General features: G+C 31.6%; 1 protein-coding gene across 1 annotated transcript in view; it reads right to left on the reverse strand.

The window, feature by feature from the left end:
- RTKN2 (rhotekin 2) overlaps positions 1–16,925 on the reverse strand; it is a gene marked incomplete at its 5' end in the record, with an annotated part of 78,674 nt that overhangs the window by 36,348 nt on the left and 25,401 nt on the right. Inside the window, 2 exons of the mRNA XM_081268379.1 lie at positions 1,238–1,291; positions 5,217–5,275. Coding sequence (XP_081124505.1) covers positions 1,238–1,291; positions 5,217–5,275 — 113 coding nt within the window. The remainder of the gene's footprint in view (positions 1–1,237; positions 1,292–5,216; positions 5,276–16,925) is intronic.

Consider the following 16,925-nt stretch of genomic DNA (forward strand, 5'->3'; position numbering starts at 1 on the left):
TCAGCTTAAATATTTGTTAATAGATTCTATTTTTCATACATTGTATATTGTAACCTTTAACCTGTTTTAATAGCTATTCTGTCAGTATACAGTAATACCTTACTCAACTAACAAACATCTTTAAACCAAAGAGTATTAAAAAATTAAGTTAAACATAAAGAACTCTAAAGGACTATCAGCAGGCTAAAGAAACAACCAAAATCATGAACTTTATTACCAGAAAACTCTTAACTCTTAAGTAATAACGAATTTATTGTTATGTACACGCTATCACTTCTGTCATTTTGGTCCCCAAGTTTATTTAAGAAAAAAATGTTTTTTATTAGAAGAGGTTAAGAGTAGACACATTAACAACAGCAAAACATTTTCCACCAAACTAAAAGCAAGGGAGGAAACCACAAAAAATAAATAAATAAATTAAAAGTAGACATGGGAACACAAAAAACATAGCTGCTGGGCCTTTTAATTTGGTGATGTTATAAAAGTATTAGGTGATTAAAGGGCTAAATCCTCATTATTGAGAAACCAGCTCTTTATAAAAACTTATTCTCTATAGAAATCAGATTTACTTAATTCCCACATGCATTCCTTTGAAAAATAAATTATATTTCCTAATTGAATAACAAACACTAAACTGATTTTAAATTCTTCATATAAAACTAATTATGCTCAATATGATTCAGTTTTTCAAGTATGAGGAACAAAGCCATCACAATAGACAAAAAGATAAAGGATTATCACATCTTTTCTCTTTGCCTCTAACGAGAAATCATTTGAGGTTAATTTCCATGACCTAAGCAATACGAAGATTTGTGAAGACCATATAAAGTCATAAAATGCTGAAGAAGAAAAAACATCAGATCAAGCTAAAAATCTTCCTTTATTACATCCTGTTAAATAATCTGAAGTAACAAAATAAAGCAGAAAAGATCCCCTAGATTCTAGTCAAAGAAATGTTGCCTTTACCTTTATTCTGTGAACATTTTTTTTTTACTTCCACATTTTCCTTCCTGTCTCACCACCCTGAACCCATGAGTTACTATCCTTGCACAGGTTCTGATAAACAACTAAAAATTACATTTGCTGTGCATAATATCTTAATTAGTCAAAAGGAACAACATATTTATATTAAAAATCAGAAAACAGTTCAACAAGATTCTGGTTATTCTGTCAAATGACGTCAATTTATTTATTCACTAAAGGTAACTTCTCAATTACAAATTAAAATCTTACATACGTTCTTTGCTGCTGAAGTGATCAGAGTCTTTCCACATTAGTGGTATTCGAACATCTACAAATAAGGTGGAAAATGACAAGTAATAATTCAGTAAGTTTTATTTATTACAGTGACCTGAACTTCTGAATTCTATGACAGATTCTGACCACTGAAACCAAAATGAAATGTATTATATAACAGCAAATTTTCTAGTTACTTTTTATGATTTGTACATGGACTAGTTATTTACACGCTTATTTATTTATTTTTGTGGTAGTAGAAATTGAATTCAAGGGTGCCCTACCACTGAGCTATATTCCTAACCCTATTTATTTTGAGATGGGATCTTGCCTAGGCTGGCCCTGAACTTGCAATCCTACTGCTTCAGGCTCCACAGTCTCTGAAATTAGAAGTGTGTGCTATTATATGCCCAGCCTAGTTTGTACTCTTAAAAGCTATTTTATATGTCTGAAATTCTGAAGCATGTGAGGTGAAAATATAAACATTCTTATAAGAATAATTGTTCTGGCTCTACATATATACCCTTTTCTTCCTCACTGATTTATGATGTTATATTTATTAGATATGCCATTCTGAACAAATGTTGCCAGGCTATCCACTTTATGGATTCAATTAAATCATTTATCAATTACTAAATATCCTAAAATCAATACCATAATATTATAACTATTGTTCCTTTATATTCTACTTCAGAAATAGGTTTTTTGGAAGCATTTTATGCTAATTTCATTATATGAATTTTCTTCCCAAGTGTTTCATTAGTACTATATTCTATTATCCATATTAACTTGGAAACTAATAACTTAATAACAGTTTGTCTTTACATACAGTAGTATATTTACTGTTACATTTTAACAAAGGTTATCATTATGTATTTAATGGTTTTGTTTTTTGTTATTTTCATTGTAAAGTAGATCTTTTTTGCCATTATATTTTTTAGTCAGCTAATTCTAGTTTTGAAATTGCCATTTTTTATATTTATCTTAAATCCAGCCACTTTTTACTGCATTATTAATTCAAATAGCATTTCAGTAAATTCCCTTAGGTTTTTTAGGTCTGCAATCCATTATCTTCAAATATTCAGTTTGTCTATTCATTTTCAATAGTTTCATCTTTTATTATTTTAGCCAGAATTACCAAAATGGTGTTAAATTATATTGACATAATAGACATTGTTATTTTTTTCTTGATTTTAATGGGAATGATTTTATTATTTTATAATTATTATTTAGCTAATGTCCTGTCAAAGAACCCACTCTTGCTTGACCACAGTTGCTGACTCATTTCATTTCATAACTGTTCTTGTTCGCAGCTGTTCTTACTCTGTTTGGGTAGGATTAACTATTCACACTATCATGGAAAGAACATGGACCCTGACTTCCTTTGCTGTATACCCATAGCCTGTGGGTCAATCTCACCCTTTCCCAGGCCCATCAATGTAAGCTCTGTAAGGTAGACATTTCTTATCGATTTCCTAGGTGGTCATGTACTGTTGAGACAACAAAGAATGTATAACACATTAACTATGTTTCCTAATTCAGCTCCAAAGAAGGAAGTTCCTTCCAGATTCTTGCAATGGTTGACTCCATTTTAATTTAGAATATTCTTACCTTTGTTTTTCTTAAGTCTTCATAGAAATTTAGTAATAAACCAAGAGAGTCAAATTAGGATAGTTAACTTAAAAGTATCAGATCCTTGAAGTCTATTAAAGATATTTTCTAAAGGGAAAATTGAGGTACTAGGAAATTGATTTGGTTTAGTCATTGAACGAGTAGTTAGTAAAAAAGGTGAGACAATTACCACAGTGTTATTATTTGGTGCTTGGCAGAAAGAATCAGGATAAGCTTATTATTCTTTTTACATTTATAGAGATCTGGCCAGTGCGTGGTGAAGCTGAAAATGGAAAATCCAGTTGTCTCCTGACTATGAAAGTAATCTCAGAAACATTATGAAACTTTGCAGCAAATTTATTTTGGCCAAAATAAAAGTCACATTTTCATGCCCATGGCAAGAGAAAATGGAATTACAAAGGTAAATTTATTTTTTAGTTCATTGTTTTTATAAATATACATACAAGACATAATTTAGTCTAGGTTAAGATAAAATTACCTATGTATTCCATCTCTTGAGAGTTTTGGTTCTTTAATTTAATTTAAAATTATCTTTTGAAAGAAGGAACACATGCATAAATAAGTTCAGATATGTGAATGTCTGTAGTCATGAAGGTTTTGTTCTTTTATTTTAAATGCTTTAATTTAGTCTCCCTTCTAAATATATAGTTAATTCTAATATCATGAATTGCAGCAATCTATGAAATGACAAGAAATGTTGAATCTATCATGGAATTTGAATGTTCAATAGCAATTTAATATATCTCATTTGTATAGTGAATAGTGCCATATTAGAAGCGAAACAAGGATTATGCTTTAAGTATTTATAGAAAATCCCCTTCAAACATCTATCATATTTATTAAGATTAAAATGTTTAAACTTAGAGAACTATTATATAATTGTAATGTTTGGCAGCTAAAGGATACAAGGAGATATAAAACATGTTTCATGTCAGTCTTACAATCTGAAAGATGACAACATGAATATAAATAACTATAAAACAAGCAACAGATTTCTCAATATAGTTTAATTCTTTTTCTGAAATTTTTTTTGCTTAGCTGCTGGAAATTTCTGATTTTAGCCAAAAATGTCCTAAATAAAGTGCAGGTCTTTTTTTTTCCTGGATGATAATGTCTGTTTAGCCATAAAGTGAGTGGTGAAGCTGGAAATGGAAAACAGTTCTTTAAGTGGCTGGGGCTGAAACGTAGCAGCAGACTCCCTAATACAATGCTTCTGGCCAAGGAAATAAACCAGTTATTTCTTAAGGACTGATAGAGGTCCTATTGTTTCCAAAATGTACTGATGAGATAATATTTGTAAAAGTGCATTTTCTTAACAGTGTACACATGAGTCAGTCATGTATTCACTTAATCTGAGGCATCTCCATTGTCTTATAGTTTCCTTAACACTTGGAGAAACTGAGACTACACAGCATAAGTGCCATCTAGTGGTAAAAGGTCTCCTAACTGCATTAATAACTCAAAGGAAACATTTCTAACAGGGGAGGGTTTGTAGTTGAACAAATATGTTGAAGAAAATTTAATTCTTTCACAAGTCAATTAGATGTCTGCCACATAGTGTGTGTCAAAAACAGGAGAACTGTCTGCTTAAAGCAAATGGCTTCTGTATAGGAGTAATGGAAGATGTGGCTAAGAAAAAGAAGTGAGTCAGAAAGGAAAACAGGGAAAAGTTTGGTCTTCATCCTACAGGCAACAAGAGTCATCCATTCAATGAATTTCACTGAGCAATTTCTATGCACCAAGTACTATACCAGCTAGCTTATAAGTATAAAATGATAAACAAAATAAACAGTTCCAACCCCATGAAACTCTTGGTCTAGACAATCATTAAAACAGAAAAGGAATGGTATCAATCAATTTGAGTTTGCAGCCCAGCTCTGCCACTTACAGCAAGTCACTTAACCTCTGAATCTATAGAAAATGAGAATAATTATCCTACCTATTTTACAAGGCTGCCCCAAGGAAAAAAGTGCACAATATATGTAATGTATGAGACTTCTTTTTTGAGGGGGAGGGTGTCTTTCATTCTTACTTCTTCTTTTATGCGTGTGTGTGTGTGTGTGTGTGTGTGTACATGCACACTGTTAGGATGGAAGCCAGGGCTTCCTCGCACATGTCAGGCAAGTGCTGTACCTCTCAATTACATCCCCAGACCAGCTCCTGAAACATTTTATTTTCCCACACCATAAAGTTCTATTCAAATGTAGAGCATAATGATTAAAATAGATTTATATCAAATATTCAAATACATGTATGAAAGTAAAATGAAGAGACTGGAAATCGAGAATAAAAACTCATCAACTCTAGTTATTTAATACAATGTATTCAGCAATATAAATATAGCATACCTGATATGGCAACCTTTCCTTTGCAAGCTGTTCTTTCTTTACTTTCAGAATTCATATCACTGTCAAAAGAAACATTCTAATAAACAAAAAAAACTTTTCTAATAAGCAACTGTTTCAAAAAACCTTTTAAAAATGCCTAAATATTAAAATACATACCTATGAATAATCACTTTGTTAATGTAAACTATTTGACTGAAACTTCTTCAAGATATTTAGTCAACAACTAACAATTATTAAGAGAAATACATAGAATCATTCTCTTTTTCATATTCTTTTGAGTACTCACATAATGTGATTGGGAAGTATGTTAACTTTTTCAAGGCACTATACTTAGTAAGCTAGAAATGTAATTTATGGAATAGTCATTTCCAGGTAATGGGGACCTGGACAAATATTGTTTATCTCATTTATAAATGATGATTGTATACTGGTCTCTCTAAAATGAAACTCTTTTGTTGCATTTATAAATGAGATAAACAATATTTGTTAACATACTTCCCAATCACATTATGTGAGTACTCAAAAGAATACCTTGCTCATCTTTATAGAATCTGAAAAATATCCAAAAATTACTCTCTGCTATGTTTATATGCAGTCAATATCAAAGAACTAAATGTCAAAGAACCAAATATATACTAGGGCAAATAATAAATTGAAAAAGGAAGACGATAACTCTATAGAGAGAATAAAATGTGGAGAGAAAAGTCTGACTATGCCAATAGAAAAAAGTTTCAAAGAATATTCTGGGAATATAAGACATTTGCAAATATAATTAATAATATACTATCATAAAAATCCTTCAAAATTGATAATAGTTAACTCCTACTAGATCATAACAACTCCCAATCCTTAAATATTTCCCCAATATCCTTTTCCCTAATAACCTGCATTTACAGATTAGTATTCCATTTCTTTTTTTTTAAGTAGGAGAGTTTTATTGAGTTAGTATTCCATTTCTAAGGCAATACTTCTAAGAGTATTTTTGTATTATTTTTGTCCCTGTTCAACTTGATTTGTCAATTAACTGTCAGCTAATTAGGTAATTCAAATATATGATGAAAACTTTCCATTTGAATACTGTTTGATTCTAAGAGTTTCTGGGAAAAAATTGGGTCAGAATTTGAAGTGGAAAGTTATTTAATTTTTAGAAGAGGATCACACCAACTCATTGCCCTCAGCAGGCTTATTAAAAGGACTATCTATTCATATCATGCATCTAATTTGTAAATAAAATATATCGTTTTACTTTTTTACTCCCTTTATGGATTAAACATAAAAGTATCAGAGTTGGCATATAGTCCAAATGAGCTAAAATAATATACTGACATGTTTTAAGTTGTTAAGTTTACATGAGACATTTATAGAATCATACCCAATGTATGATTAAAATAATATAGTAGATTTAAAGTCATATATTCTCAGAATCCCATCTAATTACTTTATGCTCATGCCTGATATTTTGGGAATTTATGTAGTTAAAAATATCAGTACTCTATTTCAAAATAATGTTTCTTTGAATCACAAATTTAAAAGTCGAGTTTGACATTAAAATGTGTTATGTTAAAGAATATCATGCTTATTGCTTCATCATGTGGTGAAAAGTTCATCTGAGGAGTTCATTATATATTTTGGAGAAATAACATACTAAAAGGACCACTAGGAATCAAAACACAAATCTCAGTGTCCTCAAACTGGTACAAAAATGCTATACAAATATGGTTGTCTGGCATTTATAAGCAATAACTTTAAAAGTCAGCTTTTATATGAGCAATACATAATAAAAATTCTTAAAATATTTATTTCAGTGAAAAAATGCAAGGAAGCTCTAAAATGGTGGTACCTAAAGTTTATGGAGTAGGTCTATATTTTGCCGGAGTTGAGATCCATTAGGTATTATTAAATTGGATTACATTTGAGGCTTTGGCAGGCATGTGAAATTCTGAAATACTACAACCACCAAAAAGAAAACTTGCTGAATATTTACAAGAAGAAAAATTCCCTCTCCAAACTACCCAACCACCTGGCAGAGTACAGCTTTCTTCCCTGCAATTATAAATTATTTGCATAGGCATTTCCAGGAGCATTCACAGCAAACATATTATACACAAATATAATCAAACTATAATATAAATCTAATTAACCATATAATCTTACAGAATAATTTTCTGGATTTTAAAAACATGAGAGGAGGAGAACTCAGCCTCAATTTTCTGAAGCTTAACTTTATTTTCAATTCAAATAATTCCCCAAACTGTTATTAAGGGCACTAAAAGGTGATGTTTTTCTAATTAATCCAAATTCACAATAAAATTGTTAAACATTATCTGTTTAATAATGTGCTGCTGCAGATCAGTTTGCTACAGTTAAATAAATACTTGTTAGAAAATCTGCAATATTAATGCCAATTCTGAATTCTATGATTAGAGAGCCAGCCTGAGGAAAAAGCAAATAACCACAAATTACTAAAAGAAATCACAAATAAATAATAGTGTGCTTTATTCATATGAACCTAGTTTGAGGCATGATTTTGGTGAGGCCTGTAAATGCTAACTTATAAGATCAACATATGAAATACAAATTTTTAATTGTATTTTATTACTTATATTTCTGCCTGTAGGTAAATAAAATGACCAAAAGAGGGTGCCAATCTGCCACTTTGTTGCTCAAATATCTGTGTTAAAATTGACTGAGTAAACACAGATTATCCTACTTATTGTTACATAAGGGAATTTAAAATTAACAAGTTATAATGAGAAATAGCACAATGATAAAAGTATTTTACATTTTCATAATTTAATACTTAAAGAATTCTAAATGGTATTCTATTATTTGAAAAGAGGTTATAAAATCCTTCACTTTTTATACAAGTAAATGAAAACAGAAAACAGAAATGCTTAGCATGGAATTTTAACCTTTCTTAAAACCATGTGGTATAAATTAATAGCTTCAGAAATATCTTAAATTCTACTCCAAATGTGATATGTTTTAAAACAGTAATGTTTGCAAATGCATGTTTCATTATAGAACTACTAACATAATTTTTAACTTCCAATCTACACTTTTTAATTTATAGTACAAAAGCAATAAACTAGGAAACTGAAGTATAAAAAAACAAGTATAGTCATCTCATAAAACTTGCAAGATTATTTTAGCATTATTCAAAACACCACAATTATGTTGAACGACACACATAATTAAGTCCTATAAATGACTCTAATTAGCATTCTTTTAAAGATAGACACAATATCTTTATTTATTTATTTTTATGTGGTGCTGAGGATCAAACCCAGTGCCTCACATGTGAGAGGCAAGCGCTCTAATGCTGAGCTATCCCCAGCCCCTAATTAGCATTATTTTTACAAAGCCAAATAAAGCATTTCAGAATTTAAGTCAACAAGAGATGGATTGGATGGGGTAGGGGAGATGGATGGATAGATGATATTGCTAAGATGTAAGATCTGCGAGTATAGGGGGATTTTTCGGTCCATCTATTTTGTTTTTTGCTGTGTAACAAAATATCTGTTCTACAGCTCAGTGCTTTCTATGGCACTAGTGAATGAGTACTACTGTTGAATAAAGTGAAATAAGGATATGGTCATTTTGATGGAACAAACAGTAGGATCTGGACTCAAGCCTTAGGTTTGGATTTCAGGCATTAATTACTGGTTATGTTCAAGTTGCTGTTAACCTCTTAACTTTATTAGCCTTATTTATAAAATGGGGAAAATATCTAGCTCACAGAGCTACTCAACGACTTCATATTTTAAATGTATCATATGTCTTTCTTTAAAATATTACACAAATAAAAGAATTACTGGGATTTTTTGCCCAAGTGTTTATCTTTGGGCTTACACAGAAGAGGCACTAGATCATTTGCCAAAGTGATCAGAGTTTGACTTGCCAGTTCTTATAAAATAGTGGTGGCCATCAAAATCTGATTCTCTTTACTCATTCTACAAAAGCCTTCAGATAAATAAAGAAAACAAAATCACCTATAGTTTATACTGAGAATATAACTAAAAAACAGAGACTACTATCAAGCATCAATTTATACATAATGGGGAAACTACCACCTGAAACCATCAAAGCAAGCTGATGGAGGCCTTACCTATGGAAAGAGTTAGAGGTGACTACTCTCTTAAAAGAGGAGAGAATTAGGTAAAAGACCTGATGAAAACCATAGGATTAGTTAGGGTGAGTTGAAAGGAAGGGGTTGAAAGCAGGTTAAAAATCCAAGGAAACCAAAGAGTATTGAAGAATCAGAAAATCAACTAATCAATATCCAAAGTCATCTTTTATTAAAGAAATAGCTCTTCACTGTTCTAAAAATAGAAAATATTATTTAAGAAACCAAGTAAGCACTTCTAATAATGTCCCACCCCCACTCCTAGTCACTGTGGAAATCCTACCTATTTCATTAGGAACAAAAAAGGACCCTAATATCTATATAAAGCCACTATAGGACTGGAGCTGGGGCTCAGTGATAGAACGCCTGCCTTGCCTCTGTGAGGCACTGGGTTTGATCCTCAGCACCACGTAAAAAATAAAGATATTGTGTCCATCTGCAACTAAAAAAAATATTTTTTAAAAAGCCACTATAAATACAAGTAGAGAATCAAGCATCTTTAGCTGACAAAAATACTCCACCAAACCTACCTTCACAATATTATTAGAACACAATATTCCAAATGAATTAAGTACAGTTAAACAAGTTGTTGCACATATAGAATCAAGAATGCACACATGATTTCAAGGACCTGAAATCTGAAACCTTAGACTAGTAAAGGATAAACAGTAGGCAGATACAAAAACAAGAAGTAAGAATAAGGAAGAAGTTGGAAAAAAAATCATTTTTGAAATGAACATTAAAATATAAGATACCCAAATATGAACAGAAAAAAAAGTAATTTATAAAAGAAAAAAATTTAACATGAGATATTTTTAATAGCAAGACAACATGTGATAAGGTTTTCAAGAAATCCACGGAAAGAAAGAATTGGCTAAAAAATTTATAACCAGCCAAACTGCCTTTTAAGTAGCAACATTAAAGAAAAATACTTTAAACATGTTAAGACTGTAAAGAAAACAGTCCTTATATTGAGAAATTTACTAGCTGATGAGCTCTCTTTCAAAAGATGATGATTTTAGAAAGTACAATTTACAAGGACAAGTAGTGAACATTATACATATTTAGTTTCAGATCAAAGACTAAAACAAAGGTGGAAATATGAATTTAAGATTAGCATATGAATATTATCCACTGTACCAAAGCAGAAATAACCCAATCTTGAAAAAGTAGAAGGAGAAAAGGGAAAATAGTAAAGGGAACACACATTAAACTTTGTAATAAGTGTAAACGAATAATACTATTTTTAAAGCAGAAAAAAATAAATTCATAGAAGATAATGTAAGGGGAACAAAAACTAAGGGCACTGGTATTATCTCACTATATAAAATCTTTATATCAAGTTATAGCAATTACCAAACTGTTAACTCTCCCAGAATTAAAAGTAATTTTAAAAAGCAAAGAAAATAGACCATATGATAAAAGACAGATAATAAATAAAATATACAGTTAACATAAAAGAATATGAAGGAAACTGAAATAAAATACATCAGACATATTAAATATAAATGGATTTAATTTCCCATTAAAAGGATTTTCAGTTTGGCTTATAAAATATCAAGTCCAAATGCTATGGAGGAAAACTGTAGTAGCTACCCTGAATGAATAACTCATGGGAGAATTCCAAGCAGGCCATAAAAAACCCACAAGGCAGAAGCCAAGAGGCTGCCTCCTGTTTTTGGACTGGTCCTGCCCATGTTCTGCCTGGATTATACTTTCATTTCACTAAATAAACCCTTCCTGCTTTTTCTGTCTAAAAATACATAAATAAGTTAAAGAAGTTATTGCACATATAGAATCAGCTCTCACCAAATTCTATAAGAAACACACCTTCAAATTTGATTTACAAAGGCTAAAAATAGAGAGATAGTCAAAGATATATTACACAAATGCAAACAATAAGGAAGCAGAGGATGTGGTATTATTACCAGGCAAGGCAAATACAGGTCCAAAAGCATTACATGAGATAACAGCAACAAAAGACACTTTATAATGCTAGAGACTGCAACTGCCAATGACTATATTCCAAGTACCTCATGTACCAAATGTTAGATTACATCTTCATGAAGCAGAAAATGCAGGAGACAGAAGGTCAAAGACAGCAGGGCTTGAAAAAGAAATTTAACCCATTTAATAGATGATATTTCAAGCGGTCAAAAACAAGTAAGGTTAGGGAAGACAGATCTTTTGAACACATAGTAAACTTTGTATCCCAATAAAATATAACTTCAAAAGCCAATAAGACAGTCAAGAAAATTAAGTCATAAAACTTCAAGATATTCCATAAAGTAGAAAAAATAAAAATGTATTCCATCAAGATATAATTAAATGGATTCCTCTTCTGATAATGGCAAAGTAGCTCAGATTGAAGAAATCCTCCTTCAGAAAACAATATAATAGAAAAACTATTTTAAAAATAACTACTTGAAAAGAACTGCAAGTGCCCTAAAGCAGGTAGTAATTGGAAAAGAGTCAAAACTGGGAAAAGGGAGTGGCACTATGGAATATACACATAGTAGAACAATACTTATCAATAAAGAGGGGAAAAAATAACATACATGACCAATTTCACAAGTACTATGTTGAAACATTCCATTTACACTATGCTGCAGAATAGGCAAAATAAACATGGTCGAAAATAATCAAAAGACTGGCGGCCTCTTGAGGGAAATAGAAGCAAGGACTATTGGGAATTAGGAAGGAATACATGGAAACAGGACTTATCTCCCAAATGCAATTAATTCAAAGAGAAAAGAAGTAAAACACAAACAGAAATAACCCAGTTTATGAAATTAATACAGAGAGACAAAGATTATTTCAAGTAATTTTTGAATAGTTGCCTGTTCTATGTTGACACACATGTATGTATATGTATATACTCACAAATATGCACATATGTACATGTACATATACCACACACACAAGAACTAAAGAATTTAACTTTTAATTGCATTGTAAAAAAAGTAAGTTGAAGTGATGGGTGGATAGAGAAAGAGATATAGGATAAGGCAAAAAAGCAAATATGGCAAAATATTAATTATACAATCCATGTGGCAAGCATGTAGGTCCCCACAGTATAATTTTTCTACTTTTTTGTATGTTGGAAATTCTTCATTATCGTCTCTGTATGTTGAAAAAGAACTGTAAAGAAATCCTGAATTTGCCTGGATAGGTTTACCACCAGGAATACTGTTCTATAGTTGTCAAACTAGTTTACATAATCATTGTATAAAAATAAAAAAAAATATTACTGTTATTGGCAATAAAGATTTTCAGCATAAGAGAAGAGAAATAGAAATAAAAAACAAAATTAATTTAAGAAAACAAAGGCCTATCAATATCAATGTAAACTCGTGATTTAAATCTTTTTTTTTTTTTTTTTTTTTTTTTGTAGCTATGTCCACTGAAAAGTCCTAGAATCAGTGGTACCCAGACTTTGCTTTCAGAATTCATTAACCATTAAAGGGAACCAGAACTCATAGAAATGGCTGACTCAAGTCCTGGAGCAGGGAAAACACAAGACAACTTTGGTCTTTTTTGTGTGTGTCAAAAAGCAAGAAGTTCTTAAAGACTATAGGAGAATGCTGAAGGAACTCCCACTAAACAAGAAGAGGAACCATCCTTAAATGGGCTGTCTCAACTATGAGTACCCACAAAGCTCCAGGCATTAATCCTCATAGTTAGCCTATGAAGTGAGGAAGATTTCAAATCTATCTTACCAATAAGAAGAACTACACACTGTCCCAGTTTCCAAAGTTCACAATCTGATTGAAACAATGTACTTATAAATAGCTCCCAGAAAGTAATAAGTTATGGTATAATATTCACAATTCAGATGCTACCAGAACCAGGAGGAAGCAAGTAATAATTTTTTGAGTCCTTATTCTGGACATGAAAGAAGAAACAACCACCTTTTGAACGGAATTATCAAGGAATCCCTGATGCTGCCATTAGTGTCTCAGAACACAAGGGATTTTGCCAAGTGGGAATGGAAGACAGTCACTTTAATATAAGGCCCTGGAGACAAGAAAATGAAAGAACTATTTTGGAGATACAGATCAATCAATAACTAGAAATTGAGAGATAAGACTATGAAAAGTTTGGAATTAGACTACAAAGATCCTAGAATGCCTATCCAAAAAATTTTAGTAAATGGAAACTATTAGCTGTTTTTTTTTTTTTTAAAGAGAGAGTGAGAGAGGAGAGAGAGTGAGAGAGAGAGAGAGAATTTTTTTAATATTTATTTTTTAGTTCTCGGCGGACACAACATCTTTGTTGGTATGTGGTGCTGAGGCTCGAACCCGGGCCGCGCGCATGCCAGGCGAGCGCGCTACCGCTTGAGCCACATCCCCAGCCCTATTAGCTGTTTTTTGAGAAGTGGATTGATACAAGTCTTTTAAGTAGACATACCTAGTAGCAATAGTATGTAGGGAAGAAGTAGAGGGATAGTCTAATTAGCAAGTTAAAAGCTACCAAATTGACAGATTGCTATAAACAAGCCATTCCATGCTCTAAACAGAGGCAGGAATCCATCCGTGCTCTCACCTAACTACCTAATATCTACCCAATCTAGAAAAATTTGTGCATCCACTTTTTTTGGATCAGTCTAACTTCACTGTGAATTATAAATAAAGCTAGGTATATTTTGCTTATTCAGGCATAAAAATTATAAGGCATTTCATACCTAAATACAATTTAGAACAATGTTTTGTTATAGTATTAGAACATTACATTAATCAAACCCTTAGCCAGTTATCAATATTTTCAAAAGATATGTGGTTTAAAAAATATCACTGATCTCCCAACTGGAGTGTCGCATCTAACTACAATAAGACTACTTTTTCAAGGATGATATAAAAACTAGCACAAAATTAAATTGCCAGACATGGTGGCAACTCAAGAGGATGTGGAAAGAGCATTGCAAGTTGGAGACCAGCCTCAGCAATTTAGTGAGGCCCTAAACAACTTAGTGAAAATCTGTCTCAAAATAAAAAATAAAAAGGGCAGGGAAACATCTCCACTGTTCTTGGATATTCCATGCTCATCTTTCACCCTAAGCCTTCATTTTTCTAATGGTTTTTCTTGGAATGCTGCTTTCTTCCGACTCACTTAACTAAAATCTCTCCATCCTTCATGATCTACTAGAATTAGATCCAATTCTTAGACATTCTTTTATTCTACCATTTTATACTGATTTGATTCTCCTGTGGAAAAGTCTCATTTATTGTCTATATTAATTTTTAACTATTTAATCATAAAATTTTAGAAGCAGTAGACTAGTGTTCTTTTCATTAAAATGTTATTTAACTCTGACAGTAATACAAAAATGGAGTAGTAATATAAAACTAAGGAAAAGACTGCTGAGTATCTAAAGGTACAATATTAGCTGCATATACATACTCCTGTGTTGACAAACTGCCTTCTTTTTAATATAGACACTCTAGCAGAGTGCTTAATAAGCATTCTTAGTGATTTCAATATATCCCTCTCAACAAGAGACAGGTAGGTCATCCAGACATAAAAAATCAATAAAGACACTTCTGACCTAAGTGATAACTATAAATCAAATGTTCATATATGTGTATGCGTGTGTGTGTATATGTGTGTGTGTGTGTGTGTGTGTGTGTGTGTGTGTATGACAGACTATTTCCCCCAGCAATAACTCAATATAGTTTCTTCTCAGCAGTCCATGGAATCTCTTCCAAAACAGACCATATTTTAGACACCAAGAAAGTCTTAGCAAATACAAAACAAACAAAACCAATATTATCCCATGCATCTTATCAGATTACAATGGATTGAAATTAGAAATCAACAGCAAGAAAATTTATAGAAACTACATAAACAGATGGAGATTGAATAATACTTTTAAAAATGAGGAATGGATTATTCAGAAAATGAGAGAAGAAATTCTAAAAATTCCTAGAATCAAATGATACCATCAATACAATATACCAGAATCTCTGGGACACTATGAGGGTGGTACTAGAGGAAAGTTTATAGCTTTAAGTGCTCACAATAAAAAAACGAAAACAAAAACAAAGAAACTGAAAGATCCCAAATAAATAGTCTAATGCTACATCTTAAGGCCCTACAAAAGCAGCAACAAACTAATTCCAAAACAAATTAAAGACAGGAATTAATTAAGGTTAGAGGTAAAATTAATGAAATAGAGAATTAAAACAATTACAAAGGATCAAAGTAACATCGAGTCGGTTCTTTGAACAAATAAACAAGTTTGATAAATCCCTAGCCAAACTAACCAAAATAATGAGAAGATCCAAATCAACATATTAGAGATGAAAAAGGAGATTTCACAACAGACATTTCTGAAATCCAGAGGATCAACAGGAATTATTTCAGAAACTTGTGTTCCAATAAATCAGAAAACCTAGAAAATACTGACAAATTTCTAAACACACGTGACATACTCAATTTCAACCAAGAGGATACAGAAAACCTAAACAACCCAATATCAAGCAATAAGACTGAGCAATAAAAAAAAAAAAAAAAAAAAAGGCCTTCCAACAAAGAAAAGCCCTGAACCAGATGAATTCTCATCTAGGTTCTACCAGACATTTAAAGAACACGACTACTCCTCAAATTATTCCATTAAATAGAAAGGGAGAGAACACTCTTAAATTCTATGAAGCCAGTACCACCCTGCTACCAAAATCAGATGAAAATACATTAAGGAAAAAAAAAACTACAGAACAATATTCTTGATGAACAGAGACACAAAATTTTTAACAAAACACTAGCAACCGGGCATGGTGGTGCAGGCCTATAGTCAGGAGACTGAGACAGAAGGATCACAAGTTCAAAGCTAACCTCAAGAATGTAGCAAACATCTAAGAAACTTTTTGAGACCCTGTCTCAAAATAGAAAGTTAAAAAAAAAAAAAAAGTGGGGAGAGTGGGGACTGGAGATGTAGCTTAGTGATAAAAAAATCCAACCTCACTTAAGAAGAATGTACACTACCAGGGATGCAAGGTTGGTTTAATATATATAAATCAATAAATGTAATTTATCACATAAATAGAATTTAGGACAAAAATCACATGATCATGTGATGCAAAAAAAAAAGCCTTTCATGAATTCAGCACCCATTCCTGATAAAAACACTAGAGAAACTGGGGATAGAAAGAACATCATAAAGGCTATGTATGACAGATCCAACACTAACATCATACTAAATGAAGAAAAACTGAAATTATTTTCTCTAAAATCAGAAAGAAATAAGAATATCTACCCTCACCACTCATGTTCAATAATGTTCTTGACACTCTAGTCAGAACACTCAATCATGAGAAGAAAAATAAAGGAATACAAATAGGAAAAATAGAAGTCAAACTACTTTTGCTTGTTGATGACATGATTCTATACCTAAAGAACCTAAAACCATCTACCAGATTTCTAGATCTGACAAATTCAGCAAAGTAGCAGGAAGATCAACATACAACAATCAATAACTTTCTAATATCCCGAAAATGAAATCTGTTAACTACTTCACACACACACACACACACACACACACACACACACACACACAAATAAAATACTTAGTAATAAATCTAACTAAG

The sequence above is a fragment of the Spermophilus citellus genome (assembly GCF_964194105.1).
Source record: "Spermophilus citellus genome assembly, chromosome: 15".
Taxonomy (NCBI): domain Eukaryota; kingdom Metazoa; phylum Chordata; class Mammalia; order Rodentia; family Sciuridae; genus Spermophilus; species Spermophilus citellus.